This window comes from Nycticebus coucang, chromosome 2 (genome assembly GCF_027406575.1).
Source record: "Nycticebus coucang isolate mNycCou1 chromosome 2, mNycCou1.pri, whole genome shotgun sequence".
Taxonomy (NCBI): Eukaryota; Metazoa; Chordata; class Mammalia; order Primates; family Lorisidae; genus Nycticebus; species Nycticebus coucang.
The window spans coordinates 98,110,480-98,131,259 of NC_069781.1; the positions used below are offsets into that span (position 1 = coordinate 98,110,480).

The 20,780-nt window shown below is 39.7% G+C and overlaps 1 protein-coding gene across 1 annotated transcript in view; it reads right to left on the bottom strand.

Moving 5' to 3' along the window:
* Positions 1 to 2,927: 2,927 nt before the first annotated feature.
* The window catches only part of GOLM1 (golgi membrane protein 1), an 85,417-nt gene continuing 67,564 nt past the window's right edge, over positions 2,928 to 20,780 (bottom strand). Inside the window, exons 7-10 of the mRNA XM_053576921.1 lie at positions 11,017 to 11,176; positions 10,037 to 10,297; positions 9,069 to 9,182; positions 2,928 to 3,290 (exon numbers count right to left, since the gene is read on the bottom strand). Of these exons, the coding sequence (XP_053432896.1) occupies positions 3,214 to 3,290; positions 9,069 to 9,182; positions 10,037 to 10,297; positions 11,017 to 11,176 (612 nt within the window). The 3' untranslated portion in view covers positions 2,928 to 3,213. The remainder of the gene's footprint in view (positions 3,291 to 9,068; positions 9,183 to 10,036; positions 10,298 to 11,016; positions 11,177 to 20,780) is intronic.

A 20,780-nucleotide genomic window follows, 5' to 3' on the forward strand; every position in this document is an offset into this window, starting at 1 on the left:
ACAGAGTGAGACTCTGTCTCAAGAGAAAAAAAAAAATCTAAGCTAATAATCTTTTGAAAAAAATTTAATATAACCCAGTGACAGAGTGAGACTCTGTCTCAAGAGAAACAAAAAAAATCTAAGCTAATAATCTTTTTTTTTTTATTTTTTTTTTTAACTAATTAATTTTTTTTTTTGTAGAGACAGAGTTTCACTTTATTGCCCTCGGTAGAGTGCCGTGGCATCACACAGCTCCAACCTCCAACTCCTGGGCTTAAGCGATTCTCTTGCCTCAGCCTCCCGAGCAGCTGGGACTACAGGCGCCCGCCACAACGCCCAGCTATTTTTTGGTTGCAGTTTGGCCGGGGTCGGGTTTGAACCCGCCACCCTCGGTATATGGGGCCGGCGCCCTATCGACTGAGCCACAGGCGCCGCCCAGCTAATAATCTTTTGAAAAAAATTTAATATAACCCAGTGAAAGAAACCTTATTGTGAAAATGCATTTCAAAGTTAGAAGTCAATTTCTAAACTATCATTATTTATAATTAATAATCCTTTAGGCCAAACACAGACCAATTCCCTGGACCTTAAAATGATCCTGAATTCGGCTCAGCGCCCGTAGCACAGTGGTTACAGTGCCAGCCACATACACTAAGGGTGGCAGGTTCAAACCCAGCCCAGGGCCAGCTAAACAATGACAACTGAGGAAAAAAAAACAAAACAAAACAGCTGGGCATTGTAGCCGGCGTTTGTAGCCCCAGCTACTTAGGATGCTGAGGTAAGAGAATCGCTTAAGCCCAAGAGTTTGAGATTGCTGTGAGCTGTGACACCATGACATTCTACCTAGAGTGACAGCTTGAGACTGCCTAAAAAAAAAAATCCTGAATTCACAGTTTTCTCCCATCATTCCAGGTTCTGCAATGAATGGATAACCAGTTAATTACAAATTACAGTAGAATACGCTAGTTATCAGTCTAGTTATTTAATTACCACACACTGACTTAATTGACAGGTAATGACTTATTACTCAAACTGTATCACATAAATTAATTATGTATGATAATTAGATTACTTATGAAATCTAAATCAGGGTTGCTTAAGGAATCTTCAGATGGAATATTTGCAGGAAAACAAAGAGCAAATGAATAATCCCATTAGTCATGTCCACATCACTTGAGAGGATGGAGGAAGGTATAAGTTAGAGTTTATACTAAGAATTTATTTTAACTTTAAATGAAATAGCTACCAATTTAATTTTGGATGAAATCAAAAGACCCAGATCAGATGTTTGATATCTACGAGATGCTGTTATACAGGTTTCTGTTTTGTTGAAACAGCCTTCAGCCCTGTCTCTCCATTGTTGCCTTGGATCTGTGCCTTGATCCCAAGAGAAGTTAGTGCTTTAAGCATGGCTGCCTGGAGAAAGACTCAGCGTGCACACATACTGGCTAAGCACAATGGCCTTTGCGTGTGAGGAGGACAGCACTGTGTTCATTTTTTTATTTATAATGACATCCGATCTCCTTTCACAAAAGGTTTAAAGAAAACCACCATCTTTAATCCATGATTTGAAAGCTGACTCTTTATCTACTCTTGTAAGGGATGAAGGGAAAACAGAACAACGAAAGGTGTGAGAACAGTTTTAAAAACTGAACTAACAGTATTTATTTCTCAGCATCTCTGTACACACTAATTCAACATGAGATGAGTAGAGTGTTAATTGAGAAAGCAAGAGAGGATTCATATCAACTCAAGACTGGGAAACAAAAGGAGGTTAGCAAAGAACTTAGATAAAACCTTATAGAGATTTTCAGACCCTTATTCATTTGCCTTTTCTGGTTAGGAAAGTTTAATCTTAAATGAGTAGGAAAAAGGGTATAATACGTGAAGAACATTCAGGTTGGAGATGACAACATGAATGTAAATAAAGCAGACCTTCAGTGATGGCAAGGGTACAGTGAGGCACTACAGCTCAGCAGCTAGAAGCTCCCTAACTTCTCTGGACCCCATTTTGCTCTCTGAAAATGAGAGTTATAAATAATTATCTCTGAGGGTCCTGCACCCCACCGAAAATCATTAATGTGATTTTGCCCATCATTCACTAGCAGTTAAGAGCTTATTTAGTATAACTATTAGGACCCAACTCAAGTCAAACCTAATGCCATTGTTATTGTGAACTATGATTAGTGATTTTCAAAATTAATGTTAACCTTTGATTTTTAAATCAGTTTTCTGAGTCACTCACCATAAACTATATGTGTAAACTATGACCAAAATATTCCATTTCTTTTTTCTTTCCAAACAGTCCCAGTTTATAACACTGTATATATCCTTCAAGATCAATTAACTTAATTTTCTTTCACCATAGAAATAAAGTGCACTCAGAATTGTCCACCCAAACCCGTTCTCACTGTGCTCTGCTGCAGGAATGCCCGTGTCAGCTCTGGTTGGGCCCTTTTTGTCAAAAGTCTACTGAATTCACTGGAGTTTTTTGGCAATGTACTTATTAGAGAAGATTTTGCTTTGCCCACAAATATGTAACAAAGTTAAGTATAGACCACAATGTTCAAATTACAAGTCACATAATAGTGTTTTGTACATTAAAAATGGTAACAATTATTATACAAGTAGTCTTTTTAAAAATTCTCACACAAAACAGCTTTATATTTAGCTGTTTAAAACTGTTGCTAGTGATGTTTGTGTTAACAGTCAGTGCTCTAGGCCCTGGATTGTCAGAATTGGAAGTGAGTGCACAAGAATATAAGCCAGTCACTCACTGTACCAGTGAGAACAGAACTCAGCCCAGCATGTAGAGAAAAGGACTCTAGAGGAGGGAAAAAGAGTTCTCCACATGGAGTCGGTCTCCTTCACATCAGAAGACAGACTCTTCCTACATGTTGTTTTCTTTCACAGTTATGCAGAATGAAGGAGCGCCATTGCTGCCACACTCAAAGGACAACTCATGTTCTATTTCTGGTATTGATCTCATGAAATACCTGTTAGCCAAAAATTTTGACAAATAAGATACATCAAAAGCACCCCCCCAAATTGTCTAAGAGACAGTCCAATTTTTCCTAAGGTACATACTCATTTCCACAATAACCATCTTTAGATGTACATTTTACATAGTACATTTACTCAGTATGTTTCACAGCTTTGACTATTCGGTCCCTCGTGAATATTTTGTAGTGATCGCTTCAGTCCTGATGTAAAATATATGAATTCCAGCTCAGTTCAGAGTGTATGGTTCCGCTTTTCACGATGATCAAATAAACTTATGGTGTCTTTTTTCTGATCTTCAGCAATAAAAACTAAAAAGGAAAAACTCACACATAATATTCCAATATTTTAACATCTTGAGAAAGCAGTCCAGGCCGGTCCCATTTGGCTTAACTTTCTAGAAACTATGTCATAAAAGAGAACTGTATCTCCCATGCCAAAACTATAACTGAGATTGCATTCCTAATCAAGGGTAAGATGGTAAAAGAGACCATACATATGGCCAATAGTGTGCCATGAAGATTCCATAATTGTTTTAAAATAGGAAAATAAAGCCCCATGTCCTATCGAGTGGGTAAAATGTCATATAACCACAGTCCTCTTAGGCTGCACAGCACCCTCACTACTGCACCTCTGGCAGTGTATACAGCTGCCTAAGAGTCAGACAGCTGCTCCTACTCCAAAGCTCTCCCTTGATAGTGCTGAAGTATGTGACCTTTGCCATCTGGTCTTACTCTATCCTTGGACACATAAAGGACATTTAATGACTGTTAACTAAATAACTGCCTTATTAAATTAATGGTATCTACTAAAGTCTCTAAGTTGGAGTTAATATCTTTTCTTCTAATTTCCCTAGAGCAACCAGGGTCTTAAACTGTTTCAAAGATCATGCTGAAGCTGATGCTGACATTTCTTTAACTTAACACTATTTCTTAAAAGAATTGACTGGGCATTCATATCTTGCCTACCTCACTTGGTTTAAAACCTTGCACAAGGGGGCGGCGTCTGTGGCTCAGTGAGTAGGGCGCCAGCCCCATATGCCTAGGGTGGCGGGTTCAAACCCAGCCGCGCCCAAACTGCAACAACAAAAAAAAATAGCTGTGTGCTGTGGCGGGCGCCTGTAGTCCCAGCTACTCGGGAGGCTGAGGCAAGAGAATCGCTTAAGCCCAGGAGCTGGAGGTGCTGTGAGCTGTGTGATGCCACGGCACTCTACTAAGGGCCATAAAGTGAGACTCTGTCTCTACAAAAAAAAAAAAAAAAAAACCTTGCACAAGGTCATGTTCTTAGAATACCTGAGTGTTAGGGGTGGAAAGAGCACCAGGCCCATTTAAAACAGATATGACCAGACCATGAAACATGCTCTTCAAGAACTAAAGTATAAAAATGAGTGGAATCAATGGCATTAAGAACAGAAAGATGGTGAGATTTTGTATTTACTCAGAATTCTGACCGCCATTGTTAATCTTTCACCTTTGAAAAAAAAAAAAAAACACCCTAAAGTCATTGAAAATAACTTACAAGTTATGACTTCCATTTCTAGAAACTCAAAACAACTCTGCCAATTAAAACAACTGACGTCCTGGATAAATATAAAGACAATGTTTAAGAATGTGTTGCTGGATCACATACAAACTAAGGGACTTTCTATGAAACAATCAGGCCACTATACTTCAAAGAAGAACAACAACATGAATGAAAGAAACAAGCTCTGAGTTTAGGGACACTAAAGAGATACGATAAATGCAGTGGATGATCCTGGAGTAGATCCTAGACCAGAAAAAGGGTATCAGTTGGACATTCACTAAATTTGAATAAAGTCTGAGGATTAGATAACAGCATTCTATCAACATTAATTTCCTTATTTTGTTAACTGGACTGTGGTTAACAGGGGAAACCCTGTTAAAGAGTATGAAAATTCTTTTTACTGTATTTTAGAATCTATATCATTTCAAAATGAAAACTTCAATTTTTTAAAAAAACACTATAAAACATTAATAGATTGCCCATGTAGTAATAAAAGAAAGCATCTGCAAGGCCAAAAATGAAGTAAAAGTAAACATCAAAGCCAGCATTTACCCTGAGCTGAAGCCTGAAGATACTTCCCCCTTCATAGCTTCAAAAGGTACCGCAGTATAAAAGCCAAGGACCTGGGCTGCACTCAGGGTGGGGTATCAAGTAGCAGACCCCTACATAAAGCTGAAACCCCAATGGTAATGGAAAATAAACCTGACATGAAAGTGGGACAGTGAGATTCCATGAAAATGGACGAACCACAAGATGACTGTGCAGGTTTAGAATCTGAATTCACATTTCCCATGTGATTCCAAAAAACTTAAAGAGAACTTACTTTAAGGAGGCTGTTAGTTTATTGTGCCCTTATTTAAACTGGCAGGGGGGCAAACTACCTTCTCTAGTGAAATACATGTACAACTATAACTCAACCCTTAAAGACTTCCCACAGAAAAAGTCCCAAGAAAACTAGTAGCTCACAGTTAAAAAGCAGAAAACACAAAAGCAAACAAGGTAGCACGAATGAGCACCTGCAGAAAATATAACGACAAGACTTTTTAAAGAGCTGAGAAGATATAGCTAAAGTCAACTTTGTGAACTGGAACACACTTCTGAGATCTAACACTTTTAATCTGAGTCCAAGAAGGAATCAAAAAGGGAAGAAGCATTACTCAAAGAAGCTATATCTGAGATTTCCCAAAGGATCTAGCCTTAACAGATATTAAAGCAAGCTGTTATACCTAGAATAGTATGGTATAGTGTGAATCAACAGAGCAACCAATAGGAGAGAAACAAAGACCAAAACTAGACCCAAATACATATGGAAATTTAATATTTGGTAAAGGTGGCATTGCAAATGGTAATCTGAAATGATGTTGGGCCACCTGGATAGCCTTTTAGAAAAAGATCAAATTAGACCCATACCTCATGTCATCCCAACATTCAAATGAATTAGATGTTAATATAAAATAGGAAAGCAGTAGATAATTCTGGAAAGACAGTCACGGTGGAATAGTTTTCAAATCTCCCAGAATCCCTACATAAGGCAATTTAAAAACTCAAAAATCATGGACATTTACAACAAAATCAGATGATAAGGAATCCTGCAGACCCCAGAATTCAAGCAGTTAAAGAGAAACTACCATGTGCTGGCACCATCTGAAAAAAAACAGGGAAGCAATGGAGCATGTGATGGACCTGAGAATAAAAGAAGCCCAAACAGCCAACAGGTATACACCAGCAAGTTTGTGAACCAGTGGGAGAACTGCCCCTGGGAGGAGGAGGGTTCCTCCTGCTCCCGTAATAGGTGACCACAAAGAAGCTCTGGCTTGTTAAAAGGCTGGCGGAGGCGGAGCGCAAGGACTCCTGAGACTGATCTGCTGAGGCTCCTTCCCAAGCAGAGCCCCATAGGAAAAAAAGTGCTAAATGTGTCCTCACTTGGGTGAAGACTGCAGGACAGAGATATGAGAAACAAAGGAAACCAAACTCTCTACAGAAGTAGGGAAGGGCTAGGCCAGGCACAGTGGCTCAGACCTATAATCCTAGCACTCTGGAAGGCCGAATCAAGTGGATTGCTTGAGCTCAGGAGTTCAAGACCAGCCTGAGCAAAAGCAAGACTCCATCTCTACAAAAATAATTAGCCAGGGATGGTGGTGCATGTCTGTAGTTCCAGTGGCTCAAGAGGCTAAAGCAGGAGGGTCGCTGGAACCCAGGAATTTTGAGGTTGCTGTGAGGTAGGCTGAGGCCATGGCATTCTAGCTCAGGAGACTCTGTCTCAAACAAAACAACAAAAATAGGAGAGATCCCACTGGCCAAAGAATAATGCAATTGAGTGAAACCCATCAAACATGTTAATAACATTGTTAAGTTATAATGATATAAAAAGATCACTTTCAGAAAAAAAGATGGGGAAGTAATTCCTTATTCTGAAAAACAAAGAGAAAGTATCAAGTATTTATCCTACCTATCCTATACAAATAATACCATTAAAGTGTCTTAGTAGAACATTCCAATTAACAAACAAAACAGAATTAACAGACATGGATACTAAGCATCAAGTGCTACTTATGTCACAAAAAGAAAGACACCAGACATGTGCCTCCTGATGAAAGACCACACCACTACCTATCATCTGACCAAGGGCTTGAGCCAGATCCTGTGTCTTAGTCTGACCAAGCATATGTATCCAGCTGCCAATCTGCAGAAAACAGGATAGAAGAACATGTGAAAGTGCCCCACACATTGGGAAACCACAGGTCACATGGCTTAGGTGTTTCACATATGGTAAAGGAAAAAAGGGATGGAGGGAAACCTGCAGATTGAGACTTAAGGACATCAAAGTTAGGAAAATAAGCAAGACTAGGCTCGGCACCCATAGCACAGTGGTCAGTCACATACATGGAGGCTGGCGGGTTTGAACCCAGGCTGGGCCAGTTAAACAAAGATGACAACTGCAATAAAAAATAGCCAGGCACAACACCCAGCTATTTTTGTTGTTGTTGTTACAGTTGTCATTGTTGTTTAGCTAGTCCCAGGCAGGGTTCAAACCTGCCAGCCTCGGTGTACGTGACTGGCGCCATAACCATGTGCTACGGCACCAAGCCAAGTTCTGTTTCTTGACTGGGGAGGTGTTCACTTTCAAAAACTTCATGTTTCATGTGGTTTTGAATCTCTGTTTTACTTTATAAGAGAAACTACAAGAAAAACCAGAAAGCATTCTGGATAAAAACACGCTAAACAAAAGCATGAGTGAATTCCTTCTAAGACTGAATACAAGCTTTTCTAACTATGGCTCAATATACAGAAGCAATAAAAGAAAAGATCTAAATGTTTCAAACTGTTGCACAGCAAAAATACCAAATGCAAAACCAAGAGAAACTAGAAGAAAGTATTTGCAATTTAGCCCACAGACAAAGAACTCTTCAACATTGAGAAAGAAAACACCAAGATTCTGACAGAAAAATGAATTTTAAAAAAGGACACCATGACTCCATAATGATACTGAAACAAACAAGTGCATTGGGGGGTAGAGAAGAGTTACTCTTTAAAGAATATCAGGTAATAAATGTGCACAGATGACCATTAAAATGTCACCATTTAGGCAAGGTTCATCAATGGGTGGTAAAGCCACATCATTTCAAAGTATCCTATTATATGACCTATTATAACAGAGAAAATGGACCTTTGTGATGGAAAGACCAGGTAGGTGCTATCTTAGCCAAGGGATCAACCACCAGTAAGAAAAACTGCCATTGGCTCGGCGCCCAGTGGTTATGGCACCAGCCATATACACCAAAGCTGACAGGTTCAAACCTGGCCCAGGCCAGCGAAACAACAATGACAACTACAACAAAAAATAGCTGGGTGTTGTGACGGGCACCTATTGTCCCAGCTACTTGGGAGGCTGAGGCAAGAGAATCGCTTAAGCCCAAGAGTCTGAGGTTGCTGAGAGCTGTGACACCATCGCACTCTACCCAGGGCAACATAGTGAGACTCTGTCTCAAAAAAAGAAAAAGAAAAAAAAAAAGAAAAACTGCCATTTCGTCCCTCCTGTTAGGAAGCAAAAGGAACAAAACTATAGCTACGAAAATGTTCAACCTGAAGCCATAACAAGGAAACAGATAAATCTAAGATACTGGCCTTGACTCTTAAAAACATCAAAATAATAATGAAGTATAGCTATAAAAGCTACTTGGAAGCTCTGTACATATACATAGAAGGGCTTTTTCATTTGTGACGCAGACTGATAAAGTGGTGACCTAGCCATAGCCATTTAGTTGGCAAGTGGCTGACAGAAAACAAGTCCTCCCATGGATATCTGAGGGCTGGAGCCCCACTGAATATGCAGACTTTCTGAACGGTCTTCATCTCCTTAGGCTTCTCAACCCTCACCTCCCTCCACTGCCACTGCTTTCAAAGGCTCCTGAAGAAAGAATAGTTTCCTTGAAATGATCAATTATTTAAAATATTATTGCTAGGATGCCCTGGACAAGTGAAGGACCACAAAGCAAATTAAAAGGGACCCACACACTCCCCTTGCCCTCTCTGGCTACCACCACCACCACCACCACTGTTATTACCATTTAGGTTTCTGTCATTCTCAGCAAGGGCTGCCTGCTTGTCTGTTTCAGATTCTGCCTCATTTTCATCCATGTTGTAGTCATCATCATCTCCCAGTTTTTGCTGGTTTCTCCCTGTAAATTTACCACATAAAATATAAGCTACCATTTCTCTTGATACCACAGGAACGTCAGAGCCCAGGTGCTAGGGTTTATCCCACTCATCCCAATCAGATCTTTTTGCTGTTTCTCTGGAAATGATAGGGACTCGTGTGCTTGCTTCCAGCACGAAACCATCTCTACTTACATATGCTCCACTTGGACTCAGAATCTATATATGGCCCTAAATAAAAGACTATATTCCAGGCTGGAAATGGGAACACAAACTAGCCAGCTAAATCAAAATCCTAGGTGGTTTTGTTTTGTTTGACACTGAGTTCACTCCATCACCCAGGGTAGAATGCGTGGCATCACAGCTCACAGCAACTTCAAACTCCTGAGCACAACTGGTCCTCTTGCCTCAGCATCCCCAGTAGCTAGGGCTACAGGCACCTGCCACAATACCAGGCTACTTTTTCTAGTAGAAAAAGGGTCTTGCTCTTTCTCAGGCTGGTCTTGAACTCGTGAGCTCATGTGCCCAGCTAAAATCCTAGTGGGTGGTTTTTTTGTTTGTTTTTGATTTTTTGAGACAGAGTATTACTTTGTCACCATTGGTAGAGTGCCATTCACTGCAGGTTGTCCACCTGCAGTGTCCCTTTCGCTTCCTATTAATATTGTTTCTGAAACCTCAAGTGCTAGAGTGTGTACTGCCCTTCCTTTCTGACTCCCCACTTCATCATGGATAACAAACGTAAAATGAGGAACTTCCAAATCATGAACTGCTATTTGGTAAAATTCAAGGGGATCTGTGTGGTGTTGAGAAGAAGATGGAGAGGACTGAGTAACTGGTAGAAAGGAGCGCACAGGCGACCACAGGGACTCTAACCCACCTTCCTCAGCAGCATCCTGCTCCTCTTGCCCATTGGGAATGACAAGCCGGTCCCGCTCTGGGCCCTCAGTCTCCTGATTTTCCTGGCTCAGCAATAAGGCAGCTGGTACCTGTGGGGCTCGGCTCAGCTCTCTGGCTCTTCCCAAGCCTCTTCCACTTATTGGTCTGTCCTCCACAGCCTGCTCCTGGCCTGGCTCCTGCAGCAGCCCTAGGCCGCCCCTCTGAGACTCCTCGCTGACAACCTGGATCTCATTGGTTTCCTCTGCGCATAGAATACAGTTAGCTGGGATCTCATCAGCATTTAATTAGAACAAAAACAAAACCTTGTGCTGTTCAATTTTATGAGTCTTCCCAAGGAGGGATGAGATGGACTGTGTACAGGGCAGCAGGTAGGGAACTTATTTGGTGACCTCGGCAGCAGCCTGCAGGCCTATGCCTATAGCTCATCTTCAGAATCACAAGGAAGAGAAAAGCAGTTTAGAAAAAAACTCGTACACTAAATTATCTCAACAACTGCAAGTGGAGGAGGGCATCCTGCTGAGTAATCACTGTATCCATCTGAGACAAGCACTTGGCAGCTAGGGCATGCCAGTCCACCAAGGGGTCACCTATGGACATCACAGCCTTCTAGGTTCCCAGAGACAGCTGCCTGGAACAAAAAAGCCACCTCCCCTTAATCCCACTAATGTCCTGAAAAAAAGGTAAAGCCCAGACTTTCTTTCATAGCTGCCAAAGAACAAGGCAGTTAGTTTACAAGGCAAAGACATCAGTAAGGCAGAGGAGAAGCCCTGCAGCCCCAATTCCAGGTGCCCAGAGAGAAACTGCCCTGCCCCCGACAGCTCCACCTCTGAGTTCACCAACTACCTCCAGCCACAAGCTCCGGCCTTGGAGTCTCTGTATGGACTAGAGCACATGAGCTGCTGCCGCTTTTCCAAATTGAAAGGGGCCTCGGAAGGGATAAAAATGTAACTTTCCACTTACCTTTTTTATCTTGGCTTTTCAAATCCAAAGCCACCTCAGAACTGGGGGTTGGCACCTGCCCCTTGCCATCACTGGGCACGTGTACCTTCCCTTCTGGCTCTTCTGCCTGTGATAGGCCTGCTTCTTGTGGCCTGGGCTGAGACTTGCTAAGCGTTTGGACCTGAAACAAGAGCACAGGATGGCAGGGTTCTGTGACCAAAACCTTACAAGAACCGTACACAACACAAAGTACCACCACATCCTTCCCGCAAACGAGATACAAAAACAAAAACAAAAACAAAACCCAGAAACCAAAACAATCCCTGAGGAACACCATGATCTGCTCCCGTGGTGCCTTTTAGTGTGGCCTAAATCAGAACACATGAGGGTATGTCAAGGCCTTTCAGAAAGCACTTTCAATGCAGAGTACAGCCAGACAGAGTATCAACAGAAGAAAAGAAGACATAAACCCACGATAAAGCAACCAGACTGAACAAACATCTAGGGGACACTCCACCCAACAAGAGCCAAATACACATTTTTCTCAGGTACACATGAAATGGTCTCCAGGACAGATGTCTGTCAGGCCACAAAGCAAGCCTCAATAAATTTAAATAACTAAAATCACACAAGTATATCATCTAGTAATACTGGAATAAATTATAAATCAGGAATCTTGAGAAATACAAAAATATATGAAAATTAAATATCCCTCCCAAAATAATCAATGATTTGAACAACAAATCACAGGGCAAATTAGAAAATGAAAAAAAGGAAAACAAAAACACAACATACCAAAACTTATGGGAGGCAACTTAAGTAGTGCCTAAAAGAAAATTTCACCTTTATTAAAGGCCTATGTTAAGAAAGAGGATTTCAGGGCGGCACCTGTGGCTCAGTGAGTAGAGTGCCGGCCCCATATACCGAGGGTGGTGGGTTCAAGCCCAGCCCCGGCCAAACTGCAACAACAACAACAACAAAAAATAGCTGGGTGTTGTGGCGGGCACCTGTAGTCCCAGCTGCTCGGGAGGCTGAGGCAGGAGAATCACCTAAGCCCAGGAGCTGGAGGTTGCTGTGAGCTGTGTGAGGCCATGGCACTCTACCAAGGGCAGTAAAGTGAGACTCTGTCTCTACAAAAAAAAAAAGAAAGAGGATTTCGGGCAGCACCAGTGGCTCAAAGGAACAGGGCGCCGGCCCCATATACCGCAGGTGGTGGGTTCAAACTCAGCCCTGGCCAAAGACTGCCAAAAAAAAAAAGAACGAAAAAGAAAGAGGATTTCTTGTTTCTAGTGCCTCACTTACGGAGCTCAGAAGTCCTGACGATAAATAAAAAGCTGAACAAACTGAAAAATCAACTCCTCTTGGATCCAGGAGAGAGGTGAAGCTACTGAGTAAATCACTGCCCCTGAGACTACAGACAGACCGCCATATTCAGGGAGTCCCGGCTGCCAGAACAGAGACTCAAGAGCAGAAACCTCAAATAGCCGGGTGTTGTGGCGGGCGACTGTAGTCCCAGCTGCTCGGGAGGCTGAGGCAGGAGAATCGCCTAAGCCCAGGAGTTGGAGGTTGCTGTGAGCTGTATGATGCCACTGCACTCTACCAAGGGCCATAAAGTGAGACTCTGTCTCTAAAAAAAAAAAGAGCAGAAACCTCTGGGGTGGGCGGCGCCTATGGATCAGTGGGTAGGGTGCCGGCCCCACATACCAAGAGTGGCGGGTTTGAAACCAGCCCCGTCCAAACTGCAACAACAACAAAAAAGTAAACCTCTGGGGAAATAAGTGTCAAGGGAGAAAATCCTGAACTGTAATTAATGAATTGCTGGAGGCTCAGAGTAGATAAACCTAAGAAAACTTTTATGAGTTTTACCCCCAGGAACTCTACCAGGTTTCTCACGGAGACCACTGGAGAAACCTTGTGCTTCCAGTAAAGGGAAGGGAAAAGGAACCATTTTGAAATAGGCCAGAGCACTCTATTCTCCTCAATAAATAAAGCCTGCTCTCCGGAGAAACTCAGAGACTAACCTGCTGGGGGACGATCAGAGCCTAATTGACCTGAGAGAAGGGAAACACTCAACACCAGTGAGTACCTGCCTTCCACGTCCAATCCCAAGCCATTCTACCCATTCTGTCCCACCTACCGGGTGGGTATTAAGAAGTACATGTGAAGTTCACAGCCAAGGGGCACAGACTCACTACAAGACTAATAATAGAACTACTTCCCCCACACCATACCATCACATTACTAATGGCTTATTTAAAGCAGTTACTTTCACCCAGAATACCAAGTCCAGCTAGCAAGAAAATATTACAAGGCATACTACAAAGCAAAGACAATTTGAAAACACAGAAAAAGCGCAAAAACTAGACATGGCAGAGACTGGAATTATCAGACAGAATTTAAAACAACTATGATAATATGCTAAGGGCTTTAATGGATAGAGTAGACAGTATGCAAGAATGGATGGACAATATAAAAAAGAATGGATGGGCAATGTAAGCAGAGAAATAGAAATCCTAAGAAAAAATAACAAAAAAACCTAGGAATTAAAAACACTAACAGAAATGAAGAATGCCTTTGCTGCGCTCTTAGTAAACTGAGCACAACTAAGGAAAATCTCAGAGGCTGAGTATATCTAATTGGAAGCCTCTGAAACTGAGAGGCGAAAAAAACCAAAAACTGAAAAAAGCAGAACAGAACCACCAAGAGGTACAGGACAATTGTGGTATGAGAACACCAGAAAGAAAATAAAGCAACAGAAGTTACTTTGAAATATTGGAAAAAATAATTAATGAGAACGTCTCAAAATTATTTTTAAACACTAAAACACAGACCACGGAACCTCAGAGAACACCAAGCAGGATAAATGCTGAGAAACCTACACATACGCATACTATTTGCAAACTACAGAAAATCAAACATAAAGAAAAAATCCTGATAAAAAGCAAATAAAAAATTAAAAAATAATCTTAAAGAAACCAGAAGGAAAAAACACATTATTTATAGATGAACAAGTAAGAATTACATCTGACTCCTTAGAAACCATGCAAACAAACAAGAGTAGAGTTAAATATTTAAAGTGTTGAGAGGAAAAAAAACACCAACCTAGAATTCTGTGCACTGCAAAATTATCTTCAAAAGTGAAGGAGAAATACTTTCTCAGACAAACAAACTGGTGGTTTATTGCCAGTAGACCTGTCTTGCAAGAAATGTTAAAAGAAATTCTTCAGAGAGAAAGAAAATAACATAGGTCAGAAACTCAGATGCACATAAAGAAAAATAAGAGCATAAAAACAGGAATATGGTAAAATAAAAATGTTTATTTTCCTTATTCTTAATTGATCTAACAGATTAACTGTTCAAAATAATGACTATTGTATGCTCATTTATATACTGTATATATATCTGCCTATGTAGGTTTATGTATAACTGAAATGAATGACAACAATGATATAAGGGATAGGAGGTAGGAATAAGGATTATTTTGTGATTACAAAGTCCTCACATGACCTGTGAAGTGGGTATAGAGTTATCTGAAAGTGGCATGAAATTGCTATAAAAGCATATTGCAAACACTATGGAAAACACTAAAAAAAATTTAAAAACAAAAGCACAGCACATACGCAAAGGAAGGAAAGAAAACAGAATTATAAAAAATGTTAAATTAAGATCACAAAAGGCATAAACACTGGAAGACATGGGAGGAACACAGAACAGGGCGACAAAATAGAAAACAATGAAAAATATGGTAGAGATATTGTTCGAACTATATCAGTAATCACTTTGAATAGTAATTCTGTCAAAGGTCTAAATGCACCTATTAAAAGATAGAGATTGTCAGAATGGATCAAAACACAAACTCTATGTGAAGAAACCTACTTTACCTATAAATACATATAGATTAAAAGTCAATGGTTGGAGAAAAATATATCACGCTAACACGAAAAGGAGGAGCCAAATTATTTTCACACAGAGCAGACATAAAAGCAAGGGAGGACACTAGGGATAAAGAAGGGCATTACATAATGACAAACAGGTCAGTTCTCCAAGAAGATACCCTTAACATGTACGTACCTAGCTAAAGAGCATCAAACATGTGGCAAAAACTGACAGAATTGCAAGGAGGAGATGAATCCACTAATATAGCTGGAAAGTTGAAATCCATAAAATACAAATAGATCTAGCAGGCAGAAAATCAGCAAGGACATCATTTAACCAATAGCACCATTAATCAACTAGACATAATGGAAATGTATAGACTACTTTATCCAACAACAACAGATTACACATTATTCTCAAGCTTGCCTAAAATCGATAATCTAAGTACCTACCTTCGGAAGCTAGAAAAAAATAAAACTAGCAAGTTAAATCCAAAGTAGAAGAAATAAGAATTAGAGCAAAAATCAATGAAATTGGAAAAAAGAAAATAGAAAAATCAACGAAATTAAAAGCTTATTGTTTGAAAAGATAAAGTTGATAAGCCTCTAGCTGGTCTAACTAGAAAAAACAAGAGGACAGAAATTATTAATATCATAAATGAAAAAGAAAACATCACTACAGAGCCTATGAAGAGTAAAAAGATAATACTATAAACAAGTCTAGGCATGCAAATTTGACAACCTAGATGAAATGCACCAATTCTATTAAAGACACAATCTGCCAAAACTCACACAAAACAATCTGAAAGAGCCTATATCTACTAAAGAAATTGAATTAATAATAACCAAAAATAAAATCTAATAACCTTCCAGAACAAAATGGGTTCACTGTTAATTTCTACCAAGTATTTAAGGAAGAAATTATTCTAATTCTAAACAATCTCCTTCAGAGGATAGATGCAGAAGCAATATGACTCATTTTATGAGGCCAGCATTACCCTAATACCAAAACCAGGCAAATACATTATGAGAAAAGAAAACCACAGACCAATATTTGTCACAAACATAGATGCAAAAATCCTCAACAAAATTATCAGCAAATCGCAAATCAAATCCACAATGTATAAAAATAATTATACATCATGACCAAGTGGGATTTATCAGTTATGGCAAAGTCTGTTGAACATTTAAAAAAATCAATGAATGTAATCGAGCACATCAACAGGCTAAAAAAAAAGAAAAATCACATGATGGTATCGATAGTTGCAAAAAAATGTGTTTGAAAAATCTAAAACCCACTTGACAAAAACTCTCAGCGTGCCAGGTGCAATAGATCACGCCTGTAATCCTAATACTCTGGGAGACCAAAGTGGGTGGATTGCCTGAGCTCAGGAGTTCAAGACTAGTATGAGCGAGAGCAAGACCCAATCTCTAAAACTAGATGGGCAGTGTGGCAGGCCCCTGTAGTCCCAGCTACATGGGAGGCTGAGGTAAGAGGATCATTTGAGCCCAAGAGTTTGAGGTTGCTGTAAGCTAAGGCACTATGGCACTCTACCGAGGGTGACCAAGTGAGACTTTGGCTCAAAAAACAAACAAAACTCTCAGTGAAATACGAATAGAGAGACACTTCTTCCAACTTGATAATGTCTGTAAGAAACCTACAGCTAACATCATACTCATCATACTTAGTGGTAAGAAACTTAAGCTTTTCTACTATGATCAACAACAAGGCAAGGATGTCCCCTCTCACCACTCCTTTTCAGAAATCCTGGCTAATGCAATAAAATAAGAAAAGGGGGGAGGGGAAGTGTACAGATTGAGAAGGAAAAAACTAAACCTGCCCTTTATTTGCAAGTGACATGATCATCTATGTAGAAAATCTGAATGAATGGATAAAAAACTCTTGGAATTAATAAGTAATTATGACAAAGTGCCAGGACGTGAGGTTAACATACAAAACTCAATCACTTTTCTAAGTATCAGAAATGAATAAATGGAATTTGAAATTTAAAACACAATACCACCTAGATTAGCACCCCAAAAATGAAATATTTAAGTATAAATCTGACAAAATTTATACAAGATCTATATGAGGAAAACCACAAAACTGTGATCAAAGAAATCAAAGAACTAGACAAATGGAGAGATACTCAATGTTCATGGATAGGAAGACTCAATATTGTCAAAATGTCAGTTCTTCCCAGCCTGATCTACAGATTCACTCAACATCTAAGTAGATTATTTGTGGATATGGATAAACAGATTCTGAAGTTTATATGGAGATGCAAAAGACCCAACACAGCCAACACAATACTGAAGAAGAATCAAGTTGGAGGAGTGACACTATCTAACTTCAACACTATAAAGCTACAGTAATCAGGATGCTAAAGTACTGGTGAAAGAATAAACATACATCAATGGAACAGAACAAAGAACTCCAAAATAGACCCATATAAATACAGCCAACTGATCTTTGACAAAGAAACAAAGGTAATACACTAGAGCAAGGATAATTTTTTCAACAAATGGTGTTGGCACAACTAGACATCAACACCCTACAAAGCAAATTTAGACACAGACTTTACATTCTTCAAAAGATCAACTCAAAATTAATCACAGACTAAATGTAAAATGCAAAACTTTAGCTCAATTCATAATTGCCAAGATGCAGTATCAACCCAAGAATGGATTAATAAACTGTGATATACGTATTCCATGGAATACTATTCAGCCATAAAAAGATGGAGATTTTACATCTTTTATATTAACCTGGATGGTGTTGAAGAACATTCTCCTTAGTAAAGTATCACAAGAGTGGAAAAGCAGGTAAACAATGTACTCAATACTAATATGAACCCAGTAGATGCCCACACAAGAGAAAAACAAGTAAATTTAAGTGAGGGAAAGGGGATAAGGGAGGGGGATTGCTGTGTTCTCATCTAATGGGCACAATGTAAGCATATATGGCACACCTCCTGGGTTAAGGGCTCATCTACAACTTGGACTTTACCTAACAAATGCAAACAATGTAACTTAATTGCTTGTACCCTCATATGAATCTGAAATTTTAAAAAAAGACTGAATCAAAATTAGAAGGGTACTATGTAAACGAAAGATACACCTGAATAAATCAGTAAATGCTAGTAATTTAATGAACACAATTACTAAGTGCTAAGAAAATGCAAAACTTTAAAAAGCAAAGATGTTGTAGGAGAAAACTTTGGGTATGGCAAGGACTTTCCAGATAAAACAATAGCAAAGGCATGATGAATGAAAAACCTGGATCCTGAAATCCATAACCTGGATTTCATTAAAATTAAAGGCTTTGGCTCTGCAAAAGACAATATCAAGAGAATAAGATGCCTAGCCACAGACTGAGAAAAAATACATGCAAAAGATTTATGTCTGATAAAGGACTATTATCCAAAATACACAAAGAACTCCTAGAACTAAACAATGAGAAAACCACCCAACTAAAAAATGGGCCAAAGACCTTAAAGATACTTCACCAAAGATATTCTTATGGCAAATAATCATATAAGAAGATGCTCCAAATCATATGTTATTGGGGAAACACAAATTAAATAACAATGAGACCACTATACATGTATAAGAAAGGCCACAATCCGGCAGGGCACCATGGCTCATGCCTGTAATCCTAGCACTCTGGGAAGCTGATGGGGGAGGATCCCTGGAGTTCAGTAGTGTCAGACCAGCCTTGAACTGAGGCTGGAGTAAGACCCTGTCTCTACTAAAAAGAGAAAAAAAAATAGGTGTGGTGGAGGCTGAGGAAAGAGGATCACTTGAGCCCAGGAGTTTGAGGCTGCTGTGAGCTAGGCTGATGCCATGGCACTCTAGCCTGGGCAATAGATTGAGATTCTCTCTAAAAAAATAAAAAAAGAAAGCCACAATCCAGAACACTGACAACACCAAGTGCTGAGGAGGATGTGGAGCAATGGGAACTCTGATTCAGTTCTGGTGGGAATGCAAAATGATACAGCCATTTTGGAAGACAGTTTGGCAGTTTCTTACAAACTAAACAGATTCTTTCCATATGATCCAGCACTCACACTCCTGGTATTTACCCAAAGGAGCTGAAAACTTAACATGTACACAAATACCTGCACAAAGATGTTTACAACAGGCTTATTTATAATTGCCCAAACTTGGGCACAACCACAATGTCATTCAGTAGGTAAACTTATAAACTATGGTACATTCAGACAATGATTTTATTTACAGCTAAAAAGAAATGAACTATCAAATGATGGAGGAACCTTAAATGTGTATCACTAAGTCAAAGAAGCCAATCTTTGCTTTTTAAGGATATAAACTATATGATTTCAAGTACATGACATTCTAAAAAAGGCAAAACTTCAGAGACAGTAAAATAATCAGTGAGGGAGAAATGAACAGGCAGAGCAGAGAGGATCTGGGGGGACACAGAAAATATTCTGTATGATACTATAATGATGGATACATGTTATACATTTGTCCAAACCTATGGCACCTACAAGACCAACAGTGAACCCTAAATGTAAACCATGCACTTTGGGTGAGTATAATGCGTCAGTGCAGGTTCACCAACTGTAACAAATGCATCACTCTGGTGGGGGATGTTGATAATGGGGAAGGGTGTGCATGTGTGGGGGCAGGGAGTATATGGGATATCTCTGTACTTTGTACCTTCCTCTCAATGTTGCTGTGAACCTAAAACTGCTCTAGAAAACCAGTTTTCTTTTTTTTTTTTTTTTGTGGTTTTTGGCCGGGGCTAGGTTTGAACCTGCCACCTCCAGCATATGGGATCAGCGCCCTACTCCTTGAGCCACAGGCGCCACCCTAGAAAAACAGTTTTCAAAAAAACAGAGGGAGAAACAGAAGAAAGAGCTCAAATGAATAACCTAATCTTCTACTTTAAGATACTGGAAAAAGAAGAGCAACCTGAACCCCAGACAAGCATGAAAAAAAAATAAAGCCTAGAGCAGAAATTAATGAAGTAACAGAAAAACAATACAGAAAACTAGTGAAATCAAAAGATAGTTCTTTGAAAACATGAAAATTGACAAGCTTTTAGCTATATTACTCAAGAACAAAAAGAAGACTCAAATTACCAAAATGAAAAGATACTCTACCAAGCGTACACAAACAAGAAGTATTATAAGGGAACACTATGAGCAAGTGTACACCAATAAGTGTGATAATGTAGATGAAATGGACAAGCTCCCAGAAAGATATAAATTACCAAAAATTAACTCAAAAAGAAATAGAAAAATTCGAATAGACTCGTGACAAGTAAAGAGATTGAATTTATAATTTAAAAACTTCCCACAAAAGAAATAGCCTGGGTAGGCAGCTTGACTAGTGAATTCTTTTTTTTTTTTTTTTCTGGAGACAGAGTCTCACTATGTCGCCCTAGGTAGAGCACCGTGGTGTCACAGCTCACAGGAACCTCAAACTCTTGGGCTTAAGCAATTCTCTTGCCTCAGCCTCCCAAGTAGCTGGGACTACAAGCGCCCACCACAAAGCCCAGCTATTTTTTGGTTGTAGTTCTCACTGTTGTTTGGCAGGCCTGGGCTGGATTCGAACCCACCAGGTCTGGTGTATGTGGCTGGCACCCTAGCCAGTGACTACCGGTGCCGAGCCACAACACCTCTTCTTGATAAAAACAGTCAACAAATTAGGAATAAAAAGAAACTTCTTAACCCAAATAAAGAGCGTCTACAAAAAACCCACAGCTAACATCAAATTTAATGATGAAGAACGGGATGCCCCTGTGATCAAGAACAAAACAAAGATGTCTGCTTTCACCACTTCATTTAACACTGTACTACAGGCTGTAGCCAGGGCAATTAGAATTAGGCAATAAAATGAAATAAACGATACCCAGATTGAAATGGAAACTCTAAAGCT